General features: G+C 40.0%; 1 protein-coding gene across 1 annotated transcript in view; it reads left to right on the top strand.

Moving 5' to 3' along the window:
• ctnnbl1 (catenin, beta like 1) overlaps positions 1–17,905 on the top strand; it is a 50,557-nt gene that overhangs the window by 29,178 nt on the left and 3,474 nt on the right. The window contains exons 12-15 of the mRNA XM_061074358.1: positions 1,122–1,219; positions 1,837–1,917; positions 13,225–13,362; positions 14,275–14,347. Of these exons, the coding sequence (XP_060930341.1) occupies positions 1,122–1,219; positions 1,837–1,917; positions 13,225–13,362; positions 14,275–14,347 (390 nt within the window). The remainder of the gene's footprint in view (positions 1–1,121; positions 1,220–1,836; positions 1,918–13,224; positions 13,363–14,274; positions 14,348–17,905) is intronic.

Raw genomic sequence — 17,905 nt, 5'->3', positions numbered from 1 at the left:
AGCATTTGAATGAGATCCAACGTAGCATGAATTGGTTGACGAGGGCACTCAATTGGAATAACTAGTTTTTGTAGCTAATTTAGTTTATTATTCTACCTCCCTCTTGCTCTATTGGCCCAGAGCTGCTACAGACAAATTTCCATCACCTTGAGAAATGTAATTCAGCAACAGCCACAACCATTACACATGTTCCAGCGTGCCCTAAGATGAAAATTGATTCCTAAATTTCAATAACATTTTCTCCACTTGTTCTGCGCACTCTGTGTAAGAATACACATGCCTTACTGGCTATATGCTGTAATTGCAAATTATCACGTGCTAATAGATTTGTTCTTTCTGAGGTATGTGGATGTGACTGTTTGAGACCATTTTCAATAATGGAGGATAAAAGTGCTCATGTGCTTGTTTAAGCACATTCACCTGTTGGCCTGCGTTGGTCAGTGTAATGAGCTTTTTAATGAGGTACGGGGGTGTACGTACTGCATGTGTTTGTCTGAGAAGTTAGAAAAGAAAGGCAGTCGTGCACTGCAGTATGTTCTGTAAGAAATAATACATTATGAAGATTCATTTGAAATTTGATCAAACTAAACTTATGGTCCCAGAGTTTGGGACAATAGGTGACAATAGAGCTCTTGCTAATGGCCGAGAGAACAAGGTCATTAATTCAAGTGTCCAAAATTAGTCTCTGTCAGGTGTCTGTGCTCGTGCTTAGAGACGAGGGTGAGAACTGAGGACTTCAGACAGCCGCTGCTCCTTTACGTGGAAAGAAGACAGTTGTGGTGGTTCAGGGATCTACTCAGGATCTCCCTTGGGCACCTTCCATTGGAAGTTTACTGGGCACTCCCAACCAGGGGGAGATCCCAGGGTAGACCGAGAACTTGCTGGAGGCCTTACATATCCCATGTGGCCTCGGAACGCCTTGGGATAGCCCAGGAAGAGCTGGAAAGCCTGGCTAGAGAGGGGGATGTCTGGGATACCACATTGGCCAACTACCTCCACGACACTAGGCCGAAAATGCAGAAGACGATAAAAAATTTGATGGAAAGCTTTGGAGAATGTTTTAAAGGCTGCCTTTTAATATAAAGAATCTGTAAATTAACTCCTCGCTTTTCTCTCCTTAGAACATGTGAGCTCCATCATCGCCTCCATGCTGCGAAATCTCAAGTCCCAACAGAGAAGCCGACTCCTCACTAAGTTCACAGAGAATGACTGTGAGAAGGTACGTTTTCTTCATCTTATTGCTTTCCCTCTTCATTCTTCCCTTCCTAAGAGTCTTTTTCTTTGCAACTCTTGTTTTTGATTGCCAGCAGATTGCTTCATCAGTATGTCTAAGCCGAGGTATTTGTGCGTCTGATACCCATATGCTTTGGTTTCCGAGGATCTGCTGCTTATTGAATCAGGAGTCCCTACTAATTCAGTACTTAAAAAATATACTAAAAAGAAATGTTATCGTCTTCGAACAACAGGCGTGTGGGTTTAACATGAATACTTGAGTTACTACAAACGTTGAAACAGTTATGATTATTTCACAAAAGGGATTTATGTATTTGTGTCTTTCTCTGTGCTCGCTATACCTGGTTTAAAGTGAGCATCCAAATTAGATCAAATTAAAGGCAGAAATATCTTTCCACAAACGTAGCATCTAGTCTACACATGTAGTCAATATATGTACCTTATATGTAATATTATAAAACTATTTAGCGTATTTATCTCATCTTGTTCTGTCTCTTCTCTGCGCTCTTGCTTTTCTTGCTCATGTCTCTCTATTTTCCCGGTTCTTTGAGGTGCGCGGCATCTCTCACTTTTTGCCTTTCTGTTTGTTTATTCTCTATCCAGGTTGATCGCCTGATGGAGTTGCATTTTAAGTACCTGGAAGCTGTTCAACAGGCTGACAAGAGGATCGAAGGAGAGAAACATGTAAGCGTCTCTCCTTTTCCTTCCATCCCTCGTTCCCTCTGTCCCCATCCATCCTCCTCTGCACTGTGTCTTTTTGCACTGGCTTCATATTAAACAGCCTGTCAGATGAATTGATTGATAGATTCACATAAAACGCAGACATTTCAGCTTTGTTTTATTGACCATAAATGACATGCCGCCAAGGAATTGTGTCTGATCAAGACATTATTAGACATACTCATGCTCTACAGGATGTTTATAGTATTTTAGCACAAGTGTATGAACACAACCTGACAAACAGTTTGATCCTGACTTTCACTTTAAACCTGATCAGAATCTGAGCTGACGTGTAAAAGCAGCGCTGCTTGTATTAATAATGACATCCTCTGTTAACAAGTGTTTTTCATTGACGTATCAATCAGTTTCTTCCAACATTACGTTTTTAATTGTACTTTTGTGAATTCCTAGATTTAAGAAATTGATGAACTACATTTGCTTACATTTTTATAGATGAAGATTGTCTTGTTTTGGCTCCACATCAGAAGTCATTCATTAATACCAACACACCTGAAGACTCGTGTTTTTTTTAGGCATAGCATAAATGAAAAACAAGGTTAGAAATAAGCTCTTAAACTTATAACTCAACTTATAAGATATGTTTTAGAGTCTATCTTGAGTCTCATATCAGATTTTTTTTAAACCTCAAATCAATACAGTAGGAACAATAACCTTCCATCAGTATTGTGTACAGACAGACAAAAACACAGACTCCAGTGCAATCCCAAAACACATTTGTGGTTTTCTATTCTCTATTTAAAAAAATTCAAATTGCACCACAGATGCTCAGATATCAACAACAATACCCCTTATGAAAGGTTGGTCTGTGTGATGTTGTCGGCTTTTGGTAGATAGGATGCACAGTTTCACACAGTGTCACATTTAAAGCCATGAGGGAAGAGGAGCGAAAAAACATCACAATCCTGGCGATAACAATATGACAGATTACAGAGGAATTGAAAACTTGATAGCTGTGTTTGAGTGTCCTATTAAGCTGCCTGCATGTGTGTGTATGTTAGTGCTACTGGCTAGACAGACCATTTGAGGGATACAGATAGAAGATACGTGGCCAGGCACGGGATAATGGCCCCAACAGAGGGAGAGAAAGAGAGACAGAGTATCCTGTCTGCAGAAATGGAGGAAGCACAGAAAAAAGCCAAATATTATAAATATCAGCACAGGAAGTACTGAGTGGACTTAAAAAAAAAAAAGGGAAATCCAAGAAAAATAGACAAAGGAATTTGAGTGAAAGGGAAGGATGAGGAGGGAGAGAGGTGTGTGTGGAGAAAGATAAGTGTGAGATTCCTATCTTCAGATGACAGAAGATTAATTTCTCAGACAGACTTCGTGGTGGGATTGTCGAGAAAAGGCAAGACAGTTTGACATTTTCGCCTCTTCTCTTTTTTTCTCTTTTTCTCTCTGCTTCGTCCGTCTCTCTCTCTCTTGTCTCTTCCTCTGGGATGAGCAGAGCGTGACTGCGATAACCTGGTGATAAGAAGGCTTGTCTGTGTGTGCCACTATCTTTGAAGCCAGACGGTTAGCTTCCTCCCAGTTCAGAGCCACACTGTGAGCCAGGTACATGGGAGGCAGAAAGTGATAAAACACCTATTAATGGCAAAGCAAAAATGTATTATTTATCCAAGATTAAAACGGGATTAAAAGAATCCTAGCTTCCATGAACTTTTTTTACCAACAGATGTTTCAAGCACAGGACACAAGGGCAGTGGAACGTTTGCAGACTCTTATAAGTCTATTAAAAAAAGATGCATGAATATAAACTTATTATAAACATATGAATAGATTAGACGAATGACCGGTCATATAAATAATCCTGATAGAGGTCAGAATATCTCAAACCAGTCGGGCAGTAACAACTACTTAAATTCTTCCATCAACATTTGGTGCAAGAATTAAGCAATTAAAAATAGTGTCTCCGTTAGGTGAACTACTCATAAAAGAAAGTGGCTCCAGGTAACTCATGTTGCTCTGTAGTATTGTAATGTCTACACAGAATTGAATCAGTCTATGGCAGTAACACAGTGTTCCATGATATGCACATGGACTAGAGAGTATATTGAGCTGCATTGAATGTCATTTAGGTATACGTACACTTCGAACAATAAGGTCTGTCTGCGTGGACGGTAACAACTTTATGGACGATGGCGCAAGCAGGCGAGTGGGAGCGATTGACCGAGTAAGAGGCAAATAGTGCTGCAGACAGATCTACTAGGAATATCAATACAGTCAAATACTATCTTAGAAATCTTTTGTGTTATTGTGAGGAGTGTACAGAAGTGTTTTGAATCAAATCTGGATAAAAGCTAATTAAATGAAGTGTACATAGTGGCCTCAGATGATGGTAAACATTGTGAACTTTACTCTACAGCTGCATCGCAGTTGACCCCTCTACATAAACATATTAGCATGCTGATATTAGCATTTACACTAGCATGCCCTTACACAGACTAGTGACTGCAGACTCAATTTGCTTTTGATTCAATCATTTTCTCACTTGGCAGACAGTAGAGCTAATGCGACTTGATGTTTCAATCCCTGTGGTAAATCTGTACTATGGATGTTGGCAGTGGGATTGGATTTGAGAGGTGACAGGAAGAAACTGTTTGTCTTTGGGCACCCTACTTCTTTGACAATTTGTTGATTGGCCCACGGCGCCTCCTACGGGCTTAACGGTAACACCTGGTATCCCAGATACAACCCCCTCACCTCCAAACCCTGTCTTCAACTCGCAGCCCAGTTGTTGTCTTGTTTTCCTATTAATTCAGATTTTCTACTGAGTTTTGACAAGGGCTTATTGGATGGAGTGACCCCTCACCTGCATCGATCGTAGATGTAGGGTTAAAAGAATACCTATCTAATTGAAGTATATAAGAGTGATTTCTCCAGAGAGGTGGTGTTGTAGGACTTACCCTTGGGCTGAAAACTGGCAATTATTTTGGCTGTTTGTGTGGATTTAGTCACACTAAATGGATGATATCTCACTTTCTGTTCTTCTTAAAGGATGTTGATGCTCTATGTAGTCTGCTGTTGCTTTTTTCCACAACTTTCTTAGCCCTCTTTAAAAATCATTGGATATGAATGGAGACCATGAGATTTGAAAGAAATCAATTAGCATTTGTTCCTGCTTTACATTGTTTAGATTTGTATTCTACTTCTAGGAAGTAATTCTGCAGTTTTTCGTTGTGTAGTTTTATCTCTTTTAGTGTATTTAGTTTGCTGTAAATTCATATCACTTTAATCTATTACCAATCCATGTAATTAACCCAGCATGGTTGAAGTTCTACAGGCTATCATGTGAAGCTAGATGGATTGAGTAAAGGCGGTGGTTACATTTTCTCCTTAAACTCTTAATACGGAAACCACTCCGGTGATATTTTAAATCTGCTTGAGTCAAAGCTTCAAGCAAATGTCACATGATGTGTTGAATAAGGTGATGTTGACGGCAACCCAGTTCCGTCAGTAGCGCTGTTTTATCTCTCTCTGCTGTGCCTTTTGGTTTTCCCCAGTTAAACCTGTTTTTAAGGGGCGGTAAGCAAAATGTGTTTCCTCTGTGACACATTATCCACAGATTTCTCAGGAGGATAGCAAGGAAAAAGCTGCTGCTGCTTTCTGTCTGCATCTCCAGCTCAGTCCCTTTTAATAAGCTGCTTATTTTCCTCCCACCTCTCTTCTCTCTTTCTATCCTTCTGATTCTCTCCTCTTGCTTAAAGCTGCTTTTCCATCCAGCTATAGTTTTCACTTTTGACTCCCATACTCGGTCCTGTCCTGTTTCACTATTCCCTCTTTTCCTATCTTTTATTCACCCAACTGTCCATTTCCATCCTACTTCTACGCTTAAGTGTCTTGTTTTTCTCTTCCCACGTGGTCCCTTAAATTTGCATATTCTCTTTTGTTAGATATTCACCGTTTCACTTTTCTTGTTTGTAATCCACTCAAATTTTCCACTTTTTCTGCATCTTATCCTATAGCTTCCATCTGTTTTGTCCGTTTATCTTTCATATCAACTCTTCCGTCCTCCCTTTCTTTCACTCCCTCCCTCCTCATTCTCGTATTTCTTCTCTTCTCCTTACTATATAAGACCTTTGCATCACCCCTCTCCACCTCTTTTCTTTCAGAACATTCTTTCTGCTCTCTCCTTGTTCCTAACAGCTCCTGGAGATTGATGAAGCTCAGCAAAACATAGCCGAAGCCAAACCTCAATACTGTAAAATTCACAGGAGAGTGCACTTTCCTAGTATCTCACAACCCAGCTTCTCACTCTATTGTGTGTGTGTGTGTGTGTGTGTGTCTGTGTGTGTCTGTGTGTGTGTGTGTGTCTGTGTGTGTCTGTGTCTGTGTCTGTGTGTGTGTCTGGACTAGTTTAGCATTGCTGACAGTAAACTTTCTCTAAGAAAATTGTGTTAAGTGAGAATTGATTTTACACCTAGATGTCATATTTTTTTGTTAAATGTTTTCCCTCGCTCATTGTCTGACTCCTAAGCATCCTAGATTTTAGTGAACTTTTTTTTGTCTGTCGAAGCTTTTTTATCCTCCCTTCATCATTGCTCTTTGTCTTCTCTCAATTTCTGTAATCCATCATTCCTTCCATCAGTAGTCAACATTCATTAATTAATTCATCCTTTCGTTGAGGATGCAGAAAACTGGAGTGCTAGGCAACTGTGAAATTCTGCACTAATAACTCAAAGCAGCACATTTGTGTTTGGAATGGTTTATGGTTTGTGTTAAGCGCTTGTACCTGTTAAATCCATCTCATTAGACCAGCTTTATGATTCTTGCATTGCACCAAAATGCCTCTGTTCTCTTTAGTCTAACTCCTACAACGAATGATCGTATGCATCTAATTTGTTTTTCATAAATGAGTTCTCGAGGAAACAATATCATCATTTGTAACAGGCAATTACATTACAAGGCAATGTGTTGTGTTCCAGTGCAGGAAGCAGTGTCAAGTTGTATAAAGTGGGTGATTGGAAGTGAGACACAGAGTGGCAGTGTAACAGTGTGTAATAATAGTACCACAGTGAACATTTTGTAGATATATACACTCAGTGGCCTCTGTATATTATGTGACAGCACAGGTATTAGTGGAAGAATAGTTTGTTGTCAGGTCTTAGGAATTTAATTATCACAAAGCTTTATGGCTACACCAGCTTGGCCATCACATAGACTAATGCTTTGGTTGCCAGTCAACAAGAAAATGATGCATACCTTACCTGAATAGAATAACACTTGACTAATCTTCAGCTGTTACTTTTGTTATTCTCCATTCTGTTTTAACAACTGTGCACTGAGCTCAGCAATGATTTTGAGTTAATTTAGGTTAACAAATAGGCACATTGTCTATTACCGTCTCAATAAAAGTTGCTCTGTGCATACATCTGCTCATGGCATCGGCAAGACAGTCGGCAATAGAACAACTTGTGGCTATTACCTCATTTACACCTTGCATCAAAGTGTGCTTTGGGTGTCGGCTTGCAGTAGGATAGAGCTTGATCACATTAAAGTGAAGATGTAAATGCATCCAAGACATGTTGAGGACTAATTGTGATCTGATCCGCCAAAATTCGAGAAATAGTCATAGATGCATTGTGATTACATTGAACGCAAGTGTAATTGAATTAACAGTCCACATACAATGACTACTTACCTACCGTTACAATACAAACATACAATCCAAACCAGCGAGGTGGCAGCTAGGTTGCTATAAGCCATTAGCCAGTAATCACAAGAAGTAGTCCTCTCTTCAGTTCTCACTTTAATCAAGTCCCCTAAGGATGGAGTGAAGATGTGAGTCCAAAAGCATGCAGGTACAATAACGCAGTTAGATTGAATTAAATAATCTCCTATATTTCTTCTCCTTTATTGTTTGTTGGACCTGGCAACTGAGAAGAGGGTGTAACTTGAGCTGGACCAGGCCATCTTATCTCAATATGTGGAAACCGGAGATGCATTAATACCAGGTGTAAGTGATCAGGTTGAAAACTTATCTAGATACTATCTAGATACCATTTGAATACCAAATATAAAAACAGTCAGTTAGGTCCACCTGTGAAAATCTACAATCTAATGCAACAGCCCTGCAACAAGGGTTGGGTACCGTTCATATTTAGAACCTGCACAGAATTTACTTCAACAGCTGTCCTTTAATATTCTGTATAAGCAACAAAGGCAAAGCCTTAAAGATCGCACAACTTAAAAGACTTAAACTTCGGGCCCACAGAGATCTTAAAAGTAAAATAAAATAATTCTGTTTCTAATCACAGAGTTATTAATAAATGCAAATACATATTCCTTTCCCTTTTAAACTGAAATGGCCTTTTGTGTTGTTTTTACTTTTAGTTTTTTGATGCAACAATAATATTCTGGTTTCACTTGACTTCTATTTGCTGTAAGAATGTCCACCTGACATATCAGTTCTTTAATAAAAACAACAAATTAATCTGTTTTAACAAACCCAAAAGTGGCCTTGTACTGGCAGCTTAGGCCTAACATGTTTTCAGATTTTTGTGCAGAAACACCAGTTGATCCACATGCTCAGGTTTCAGAGCATTTCTCTGAGCTGTAACTATGTCTCCAGCGGTGGAGAACTCTCCGCGGCTACACTTGTACCTGGGATGCAGAGGGTACGCAAAGCATTTCACATGCACTAACTTCGCCAGCTGTGCTGCGATTGCCTTATGGAGGCGTTATCTGTCACCAACACAGGATCGTTGTCAACAAGCCCCCATTCTTCCACCATGTCCCGCAGCAAATCTGCAATATTTGAACCAGTGTGGCTGTCAATCATAGCTTTGGTCTGCATGACATCTGAGACCTTTTCACAGTCTGGAGAAATATGGTGGCATGTTAGAGTTACATATGTCTGGGTTGCTATCGATGTCCAGGCATCACATGTAATGGCTACTCTGTTTGCAGAAAATATTGCTTCAGTGACTCTTTGTTTCACACATGCATACAACTGGGGAACTGCAGTTTCTCTTTTATTTGATATGCACCCAAAGCACAGGGCTGTTGTTGCTTTCGGAGATTATCATAACTTGAAATTAGCATGGTGTCTCACGCTCTCACAAAGTTCTTTTTTTCCCCCTCAAAGTTTACCTCATTATCGGCCTCAGTGTCTCTGTTTTTAATGAGGATATCTAACCTCTCCCTTTTCAGCATTTGCTTAAGCTCCATAAAGAGCATTACATCCTACCCACACACACACACACATACACACACTCGTACACACAGAGTCACAGTGGGTTTTTGCAAAGTGCTGACAAAGAAATAACTTTAATTCTGCATCTAAGGATCCCAGCGGAAAGAAAGCACATGACTAACAACCAGCAACAAACTAACCCACACCCACTGTCTCACACACAGGAAAGCAAACACAAAAGCATATACACAGGCACTGACACACATGCATGGTTCGAAATGCGCACAACAGCACTCATAATGCACACACACATCCTTGCAATAATCGTACAAACCCCATCGCACAAGCACACACGATGCAGTTAAGTTACAGTAGAGGGGCAGAGACTGAAAATCACTGCTTATTACTTTGTCTGTACTCTAGCCCGGCTGCCAGGCTCCCCTGAGGTTGTAGAAATTGACTTGTCCAATCCTTCCTTTAAACACGTTATTCTTCCTCCGCTTCTTCTGCCTGGTGGTTGCCAGAGGGACTGTGCTGCCACGTAGAAGATATTGGCCGCAATGTCAGGACTCACCAGTGGACAAAACTCTGCCGCTGTAATGAATACCGCCACGCTGCTCACATCCGCCCGGGTTTTAATATCCCAAATGTCCACTTCCTCTGCTCCGAATAATGAATATTTAATGCACTTGTCTTTGTTTGAAACCTTCCACTCGTTGCACAGATTCAAAGGTCTGACTTAATTCATCGTGTGTGTTGAACATCTTTTCTCTCTTCCATTACTGTGAGGCTCCCTGCTGAGCGTAGCAGTCCACCTGCGGGGTGTAGCCATTGACTTGTCCCAGAAAATGTCTTTTTTGCCAAAGAGTAGCCTAATAAGAGGTGTTGTTGCATGTGTCCAAACTTGGGAATAGGTTTTTGTGGCTTATTGGATTGGCATGAAGCTCTTCTGGTTGAATCATCAAGTGAGATGTCTGTTTCTTTGCTGAAAAAGGTTTATGGTATAAATCTCTGGAGCAAAATATATACATAAGACATACAACATGGTATTCTGTTTTGGTGCCATACACATATCTTAACGCTGAAACATTAATTAATCATTATCGGTAGAAGATAATAGACAGAGAAAGAGAACTGCGAGCCGGCTCTGTCTATCCTGGTTCCGCCTCATCCCCACTAAATTCAACAGTGGAAACTTCTAGTGATCACATTTGTCCCACGTCATATTCATCACTATGAGCCGTTGATTATAGAAAGAATTGCGTAGTTTAGAACCAAAGAAGCCTCTTGGATGAGAGGTGAAACGTCTTCAAGAAACTCAACCGAGTCCATTTGACCTGATTTTAGCACTTGGATATATTATGACCTGGAGGACTGACAATCTACACACAAAATTGCTTAGCTTAATAATGATAGTCCCAGAACCTGAGGGAAGGCCCACACACGCACCCAGTTGCGCATCACTGGTCTATATAATGGTGACACGGATTGTTCCGAGAGAGTAAATCACTGCCTAACAATATACAACACACTATGTAGCCAGTCTTTATCCTGCGTTTCATTGATATTGCTGTGTTGCCTTGATGGTTTACCTTGCTCTAGGAATTAATTTCTGCTTGCAGTAAATTGTACTGTATTCCTTCTAATCTTGCCAGTACACACATCATAGACCGCACCGTAGTCACGTGGCTTCATATGGTTGAGATAAAGTCCCATTCATCTGCAGCTGACGGCTGTAATGGAAACATGTGGATATGAAGTAATTGAGTTGTCCAAGGCCTTCTCAGAAATGCCTCCAGCTCTTCTTTGTAGTGGTGGCCAATCAGCAGCGTTGAGGATGACAGGAAGTCAACTTGCTTCTTGGGTGAAACAATGACAGAAAATGCAAAAAGCTGCATGTGCATGCTGTTTTCAACTTTCCCCCAGGGTTCATATTTATGTTTTGTGTCCTATCTATTAGAGTGTTAAGCCTACATCCTGTGTTTTTTATCTTGGCTGAAGTTGGATTGGAAGATTTGTGCAACTTTGCCGCCAGCAACTATTGCCTCTGAATAATGAGTTGAGTTGTCCTGGAAACTGAGATAATCTTTTTCTCCTACAGGAAATAAAGGGAACACAGTTTATATTCAGATATCTTTGTTTCAAGGTTTTCTTTTTGCATATGTAATGGCTGCTAGTTGACAGCAAGGCGGAGCCTCGGGACTATTTTAAAATGTGATAACTGTCCTTTTTGTACTAAAAAAGAATACTGGGCCAGTGTTTTACGCAGAGGACACACAGACAAATGCCCTACATTCACTGGCTACAAAAGGTTCTTGTTTTAATTTCCTGCCTTATGTGGCATCTTTAACAAGCTACTCACATTGTTTAATAATCCTGTGTTCTGTTGTATCTGCTTGACTTCTGTTCTCGCACGATGAAATCCTGCTTGAGAACTCTGTGCTATTGTGTGGGGAGTTATTTTAGAGGACCACAATGAAAATAAGGCGTAGGGCTTAATAGTATTTTTTTCCTCTGTAATCTCGAATGCCTATAATGACTGCGTTGCAGTGTTATAGGTGTTTTTGATATCTAATAAATTTCAATCAGTCTGTTAATACATCACAGAAATTGACATGTTGTTTTCCATCCCAGCTCTCAAGTGTTTTTTCCAAGCTAGTCTTGCACTGTAGTCCTCACTCGCTGCCCTTTTCATTGTCACATGTTAATGAGCTTAACGTCACAGCTGTTATTGTGTTTAACGGTGTAATTGATCTTAAAGGACAAAGCCTTTTTGAAGGTTTTAATTTTCCTGGAGATTAAATCATTGAGATCTAAATGTCATGTGTAGTACCCTTTAGCGTGGCACGGAAAGCTATTTGTTTTCATTAGGAACGGTTTGAAAAGTTGCCCTTTTTCTCGATCTACAGTGTAACGTACTGTTGAACACTTGCAGCTCAATAAAGGTACAGGTTGATTTAGAGAGTTTATTTCTGCGACCAAATCTGAACACAGAAAGACAGCTGAGAGCTGGTTGATTCAAAAAGAGTTATCGATAAATGCACATAATCCTTTCATTTGATAATAATAGATTATAAAAGTCATCAGGGAAATAAAATCATGTTTTTTCATTGCCTTTTTGTTAGAATGTTGATAATCAGAATTTAATACTCTTCGGAAGAAGGTGTCAACACTATTCACCCTGTTCAGACCTGGTACTAACATCTGTTCTGAGAGATTCCATCACATGTGCTCGGGGTAAAAGTCTGATTTTCCACATGTGATTGGATCTCTCAGGATGGATGTTCATATCAGGTCTGAACATGGCCTGTGTGATCGGATCTCAAGACCCATTGAACTCTGATTTACATGCATTCACACCGGAACTTGGAGCTGTCCACTTGTGATTGGCTCACTCGGGACGGAACCAAGTCTGAAGCGTATCTACGTGTCTTTTAAGCTGTGCCTTTGATATATCTAATGAACACATGTTGTGCAAATGGTCCTGTTGGGAAAATATCTACATTGAAAAATGTTGATATGTAGCAGCAAAAATAGCTTTGAAATCTTCATTCTAAAAACTTAGCATTAGCTTTAATACAATACAGTAATTTATCTTCCCACTGTTCATGTATAGAGCTTAAACTGTTTGACAGTTTCTATGTTTCTGTCCCACTCCAATGGCTCACACTCCTGACTCCCCTCTCCCCCTCAGGTCTGCTTCTTAATCTCTAATGATGATAAATGTGGCCTGTGTGAGTATTGGCAGCTCTGGGTTATTGGCATACTGACAGGGTTGTTAAGATGGATAACTATGTAAGAGTGTGTATGTTTGTGTGAGTGTGGGCCTCCCCCCTCCCTTTTTTGTTTTGCAGCTTTGTCGTGAAATCAATTGATTTGTGTCTGGTCAATGGAGAAAATGGATTTGTGGAAAAGGCTGAAAAATAACACCTAAATTAAACTTAGTCTCTGATTTTCTGTTTGTTGAATCTGTTTGAAACGTGCAGTGAACAATGAAAAACCACACAAAGAAAACAGAAAATGAAGATGTATTCACCTCGTCATGCACTAAAGCACATCTCTTTTCATGAGTGTGTTGTAACTTTGTCTGTGTGTGTGTCTGTGTGTGTATGCAGGAGATGGTTCGTCGTGGGGAGATCTTGGATGACAGCAGCGAGGATGAGTTCTACCTTCGCCGCCTGGATGCCGGACAATTCGTCCTCCAGTTGATCTGCTACATTATGGTGGAGATAAGCAACTCTGGGATCGCACAGGTATACACACACACACACACTGGTTTGCCAAACGTGTCTCTCGCAATAATTATTGTTACGAGGACATCTGATCAGACAAGATATAAAAGCAGACAGGACTCAGATGTGTTTTATGGACGCTGCAGTCAAGTGGCTCATTCCCTTCACCACTATTTTGGGTTTCACTAGTGTCTTGCAGTGCTGTGGTGTCTCAGAGTGGACACAGAAACTCTTTGTTTCCACAGTTTTAATAGCTGCAATCAAGCTCTGCTCACTTCATGTTGTTTAGGTGTTAATCATAAATTAGTTTCCTCTTGAAATTGCAGTTCCTATGACTATCCATCATGTCGCCTAGCTGGTATTATGACTTCAATTTAAATTCTCCTCATGTCTGGTAAAGAAATGTGAGCTGTTATAATTCTGTGGCTATTGCGCATATTTTTTCCATTTAGTTCTAGTTCGTCAGTGAACAAACATGAACAAAAACTCAACCTTAATCCTTTTGAGTGGGTGTTTCCAGTGGAAGTGACTGACATCTCTCAGCCCAATGTTGCCTGGAGACATGCTGTGACTTTCTATGTCGAGCTACTGACTTGAGCACATCATAGCCTCAAAGTCCTGTATAGCCTATGAACATTGATACAAAACCATCCATCCTTTATCTAAATGCTTATCCCTAGCAAGTTGGGGGGAAGCTTTTTGGTCACATTATATCAAAATCTGCTGAGTCATGGTTGGCAAATTAGATCTAGGAACATGGTTGTCCCATATTAAAAGTTGAATTCGGTCTAATTGTATTAATGACAAGTGTTGTCTTTGATAATTAAATAAAGATTTAGATACACACTGGTTTATTCGCAGGATGGGATTTCAATTTCACTTTGACTCTTAAACGACAGTGTGTTTCTGATCCTCTTTTTTCTCTCCATGTAGCTGCAGCAGAGAGTTCATCAAATCCTCAACCTGAGAGGAGGCTCTGTTAAAGTAGTACGCCACATAATGAGAGGTGAGTAACTTTATTATTTCTCGACACAGTAAAAAAATCTAAATAATCACATCACTCAATGAAAAGCATTGGAGGGGCCAAGTACATGGTATATACCTGCTATGTCATACATCATGATGATGCAAAAGTAAATGCATCACTACTGCATTTGATGTTATTGCCTGACTTCATAGCGACTGCATAATGACATAACTCTAATCATATGATCTAAATGTTGTTTTGGTCTATATAAGCTTTGGGTCATGTCTATAGTCCAATAAGCTGCAGAGATATGTTGAATGCATTTTATTTTTATGCATCAGGTAATTTTATGACTTCTCTGTAACTTATTTATAATGTGACCTACCGCATGACAGCATATGATACGGAATCATTTACTGATCAACATATGCTGCAATAATCTGGGATATGGGAAATGTTTTTCAGACCACATATTCATGGACATTGACCTTTGATCCATCAACTCAATATATCTGGCCTGCAAGTAATGTTAATACCAAGTGTCCCGAAAATTGGTCTTTGTGTTATTGAGTTATGTTACACACGCACACAAAGACAACTATCTTGGTAACAAACAGATAAATGCAATGTAGTGTTTCTCTCAATTAACAGAAAATCTGATCTCTTTTTAATGAATCCCAATCAGTTCTGCTTTGCTCCGGTTTCTCTGCAGTAATCTGCTCTCACTGAAACTCATTTCTTGCAGCTGCATGAATTATTCTGTACTGCTGGAGCCTTTTAATGTAAACATGTGGAGGAATTGTGCGCAAATGATGTTGGCTTCTCGCCAAAATAAGGTGAACTGTACATAAATAATGAGGCAGGTTACAAATAAAGGCTCCTCTTTCAAATAAGCAACTTCCTCCCAATAATGAACATAATTTAAGATTTATATAAACAATCTTCCATATGCAGTTACTGATAAAACTAATATTTTATCACATCTTTTTGTCATTTAATTTCTTCAATGAATTCTGCCCACTAAATATGATTTAACTCCATTAACAAACCCTCGTGGTTGTGTCTTAATAAAACTCACATTCCCTCTGTGCCCTCATCAGTTCTTAAATTTGGCCTGGCTTCAGTACAAATTCAAATAGACAAAATAAAATGTTTAAAAGATGTGTATTTTTGCTGTAATTTGTGCTGCCCCTACATCTAAAGCAGACCATATTACTTTCAGAGAAGCACTTCATTGACACATTTTTTTTTTTTAAATCCTATTTTTGAGTGCTTCTCACACTGGCAGGGAAGCAACATTTTGGGGGGGAATGTTGGTATAATCACTGCTCTTTGGCTGTGGCAGCCGTTTGATAGCAAGCCCGTGCTGTTCGCCTGCCAAAGCGGTTGCGCTGGAATATAATGAAATACTATGAATAATGTCATTCTTCCTTATTCTCTGGAACAAAGAAAGAAACTTGGGCCAACTGTAGAGCCTGGGTGTCAAAATTCAGCTTTCTATTTTTTAAGGTTGAGTAGGTTTTGTTTTTTATAATCCAAGCAAGTGTTTTGTGCCAATGTCAGTTCTTCATATTTCCTTTGCAGAAGTGATCACACTGTTCTGTTTATGGAAAACTTCTACAGCATAAGAGCAGAGGTGGAAATGTAATAATGATGGTCCCGACTATCATTTAATATAAAAGCCAGATGAGACACGGAATACAATCCAGCATTTCAAACATTTCAGTAGAAGAGTTGATGGGCTTCTTATTCACATGACCTCTGTACAGATGGTAAAACAATAAGAAGAAATGCCTCCCACCGTGTAAATATAACTGTTATTTGTTCATATTGCCACTGTGAGAGGAGCACACACTGTCGCTCATTCTCTTCTTCCCTCTGTCCCATTCTGTCCTGCTGTTTCTTCGTTTCCTGTTTGCTTTTTAAAACCCTGGCAGTTGTGTTATTTTCTTCCCGGTGTGACATCCATCCTTTCTGTATCATTGTCGGATAAAGCCCGAGGACGCGGCTCCGCTCACACACCCTCTGGCTCTCGGTGGCATGTAGCACTGTAGATAAAGCCATCCGTCACGCGTGGCAGTGCCAGCAAACATGGCCGTTCTCCAGTCCCTGCTCTGTGTGTTTCAGTGAGTGCATGCTTTTGCATGCATGCACATATTCATCTGCATATTTGCATAAAGGTGTGCATTGCTTGTCTGTGTACTTTTTGCTTACGAACAAGATTTTTTTGTTTGTGTGTGCAAATTAATGTTTGCCCGTAGCATGCCTACATGTTTCTGTGTGCATGCCCCTGCTTGCTTTCATGTGCATATTTTCTTTCATACTAATGTATGCAGATATGTACATGTTGAGTTTGCTCCTTTGTGATACAGTTTGCATATTGGACTCATGTCAGCCCTTGCATGTCTTTGCATATTAATGTGCATCTTACTCGGCCTTGATCTTCTCGCAGCTTATTTGTCATGCATTGTGTTGTGTTTGTGTGTTTTAGGGGCTGTGTGTGTATATGCACCTCTAACGTCATGATGCTGGTGCCTCCGTCCATTTCAAAGTGTGTGTGTGTGTGGTTCACTGTGGTTGCCCTCACCCTTTTCATTAGGCCACACTGTGGAGCCCTTGCCCATTTGAAGTGCCCCCCCCCCCCGGTCAATGGGAAGCCACAGGAGAAAGGTTAAGCACATGCAGAGTACGTCGCCGGCTCTGATGTCTTGACCTTAATGACGTTAGTTCGCTGAATGAGAATCAGTTCTGCAGGAGGGAAGGATTAGCACCCTGCATGGAAGAACATTGATTTTACTGACTTGGTGAAAATCTGCAGTGAGATTTTTCCTCTTAAATTAAACTTCAGAAAGGTCATATCCCAGGTAGTCAAACTTTACGTTCATTCTCTCATTCTCACATCAATTAGCTGACAGATTGTTACATTAGGTTATGTTTATCACTAATGGGCCTTCAGGGTAATGTTAATGGAGCACTGTGAAACAGTCTGACGAGTAGAAATGAAGGACGTTCAGTTGATAGGAAATAAACCTAATGGTCTCCTTTGCCTTCAAGTTGGCTTAAAGATATAATAACAATTCTTCATGAAAAGGTCTCAAAACAACGAGTCCAATGTTCTATATTTAGGTGACTTGCTCACTAAAATTATCCAATATGTTTCCAACAATGTACAAACCACAAGAAATCACGATTTATTCAAGGTAGAAGGACGTTTCATTTTGCTCCCTTTTTAATTGCTTCATATTCGCTTTATCCGAAGCATTTTTTTCTTCACGTGCCACAACAAATGATGAAGAAAAAACACTGCGATGACACGATGTTTGATGGTGAAAGTGTCACAGATGGGGGGAGAATGATTTTGTTAGGGGCGTTATTATGAGGGGTTTTTTCCATCTTTAATCAAGAACATAGTCTTTGACAGTGTGACTGCAGGATTTGCTGATTTCACGTTCAGATTTTTGAATACTCAAAACCATCACTGAAATATTCCCTGCTTGTGCTCAGATATGCTGCACTCCAGCTTCGGCTCTTCTCCTCGCGCTCACGCTGCGTCTGCGCTAACACATGAAACGTCTGCTCTCTCATTCCTCCTCTGCT

Source organism: Limanda limanda, chromosome 7 (assembly GCF_963576545.1).
Source record: "Limanda limanda chromosome 7, fLimLim1.1, whole genome shotgun sequence".
Taxonomy (NCBI): Eukaryota; Metazoa; Chordata; class Actinopteri; order Pleuronectiformes; family Pleuronectidae; genus Limanda; species Limanda limanda.
Note: the sequence above shows the minus strand (reverse complement) of the source record. Positions and strands in the feature narration are given on the sequence as shown.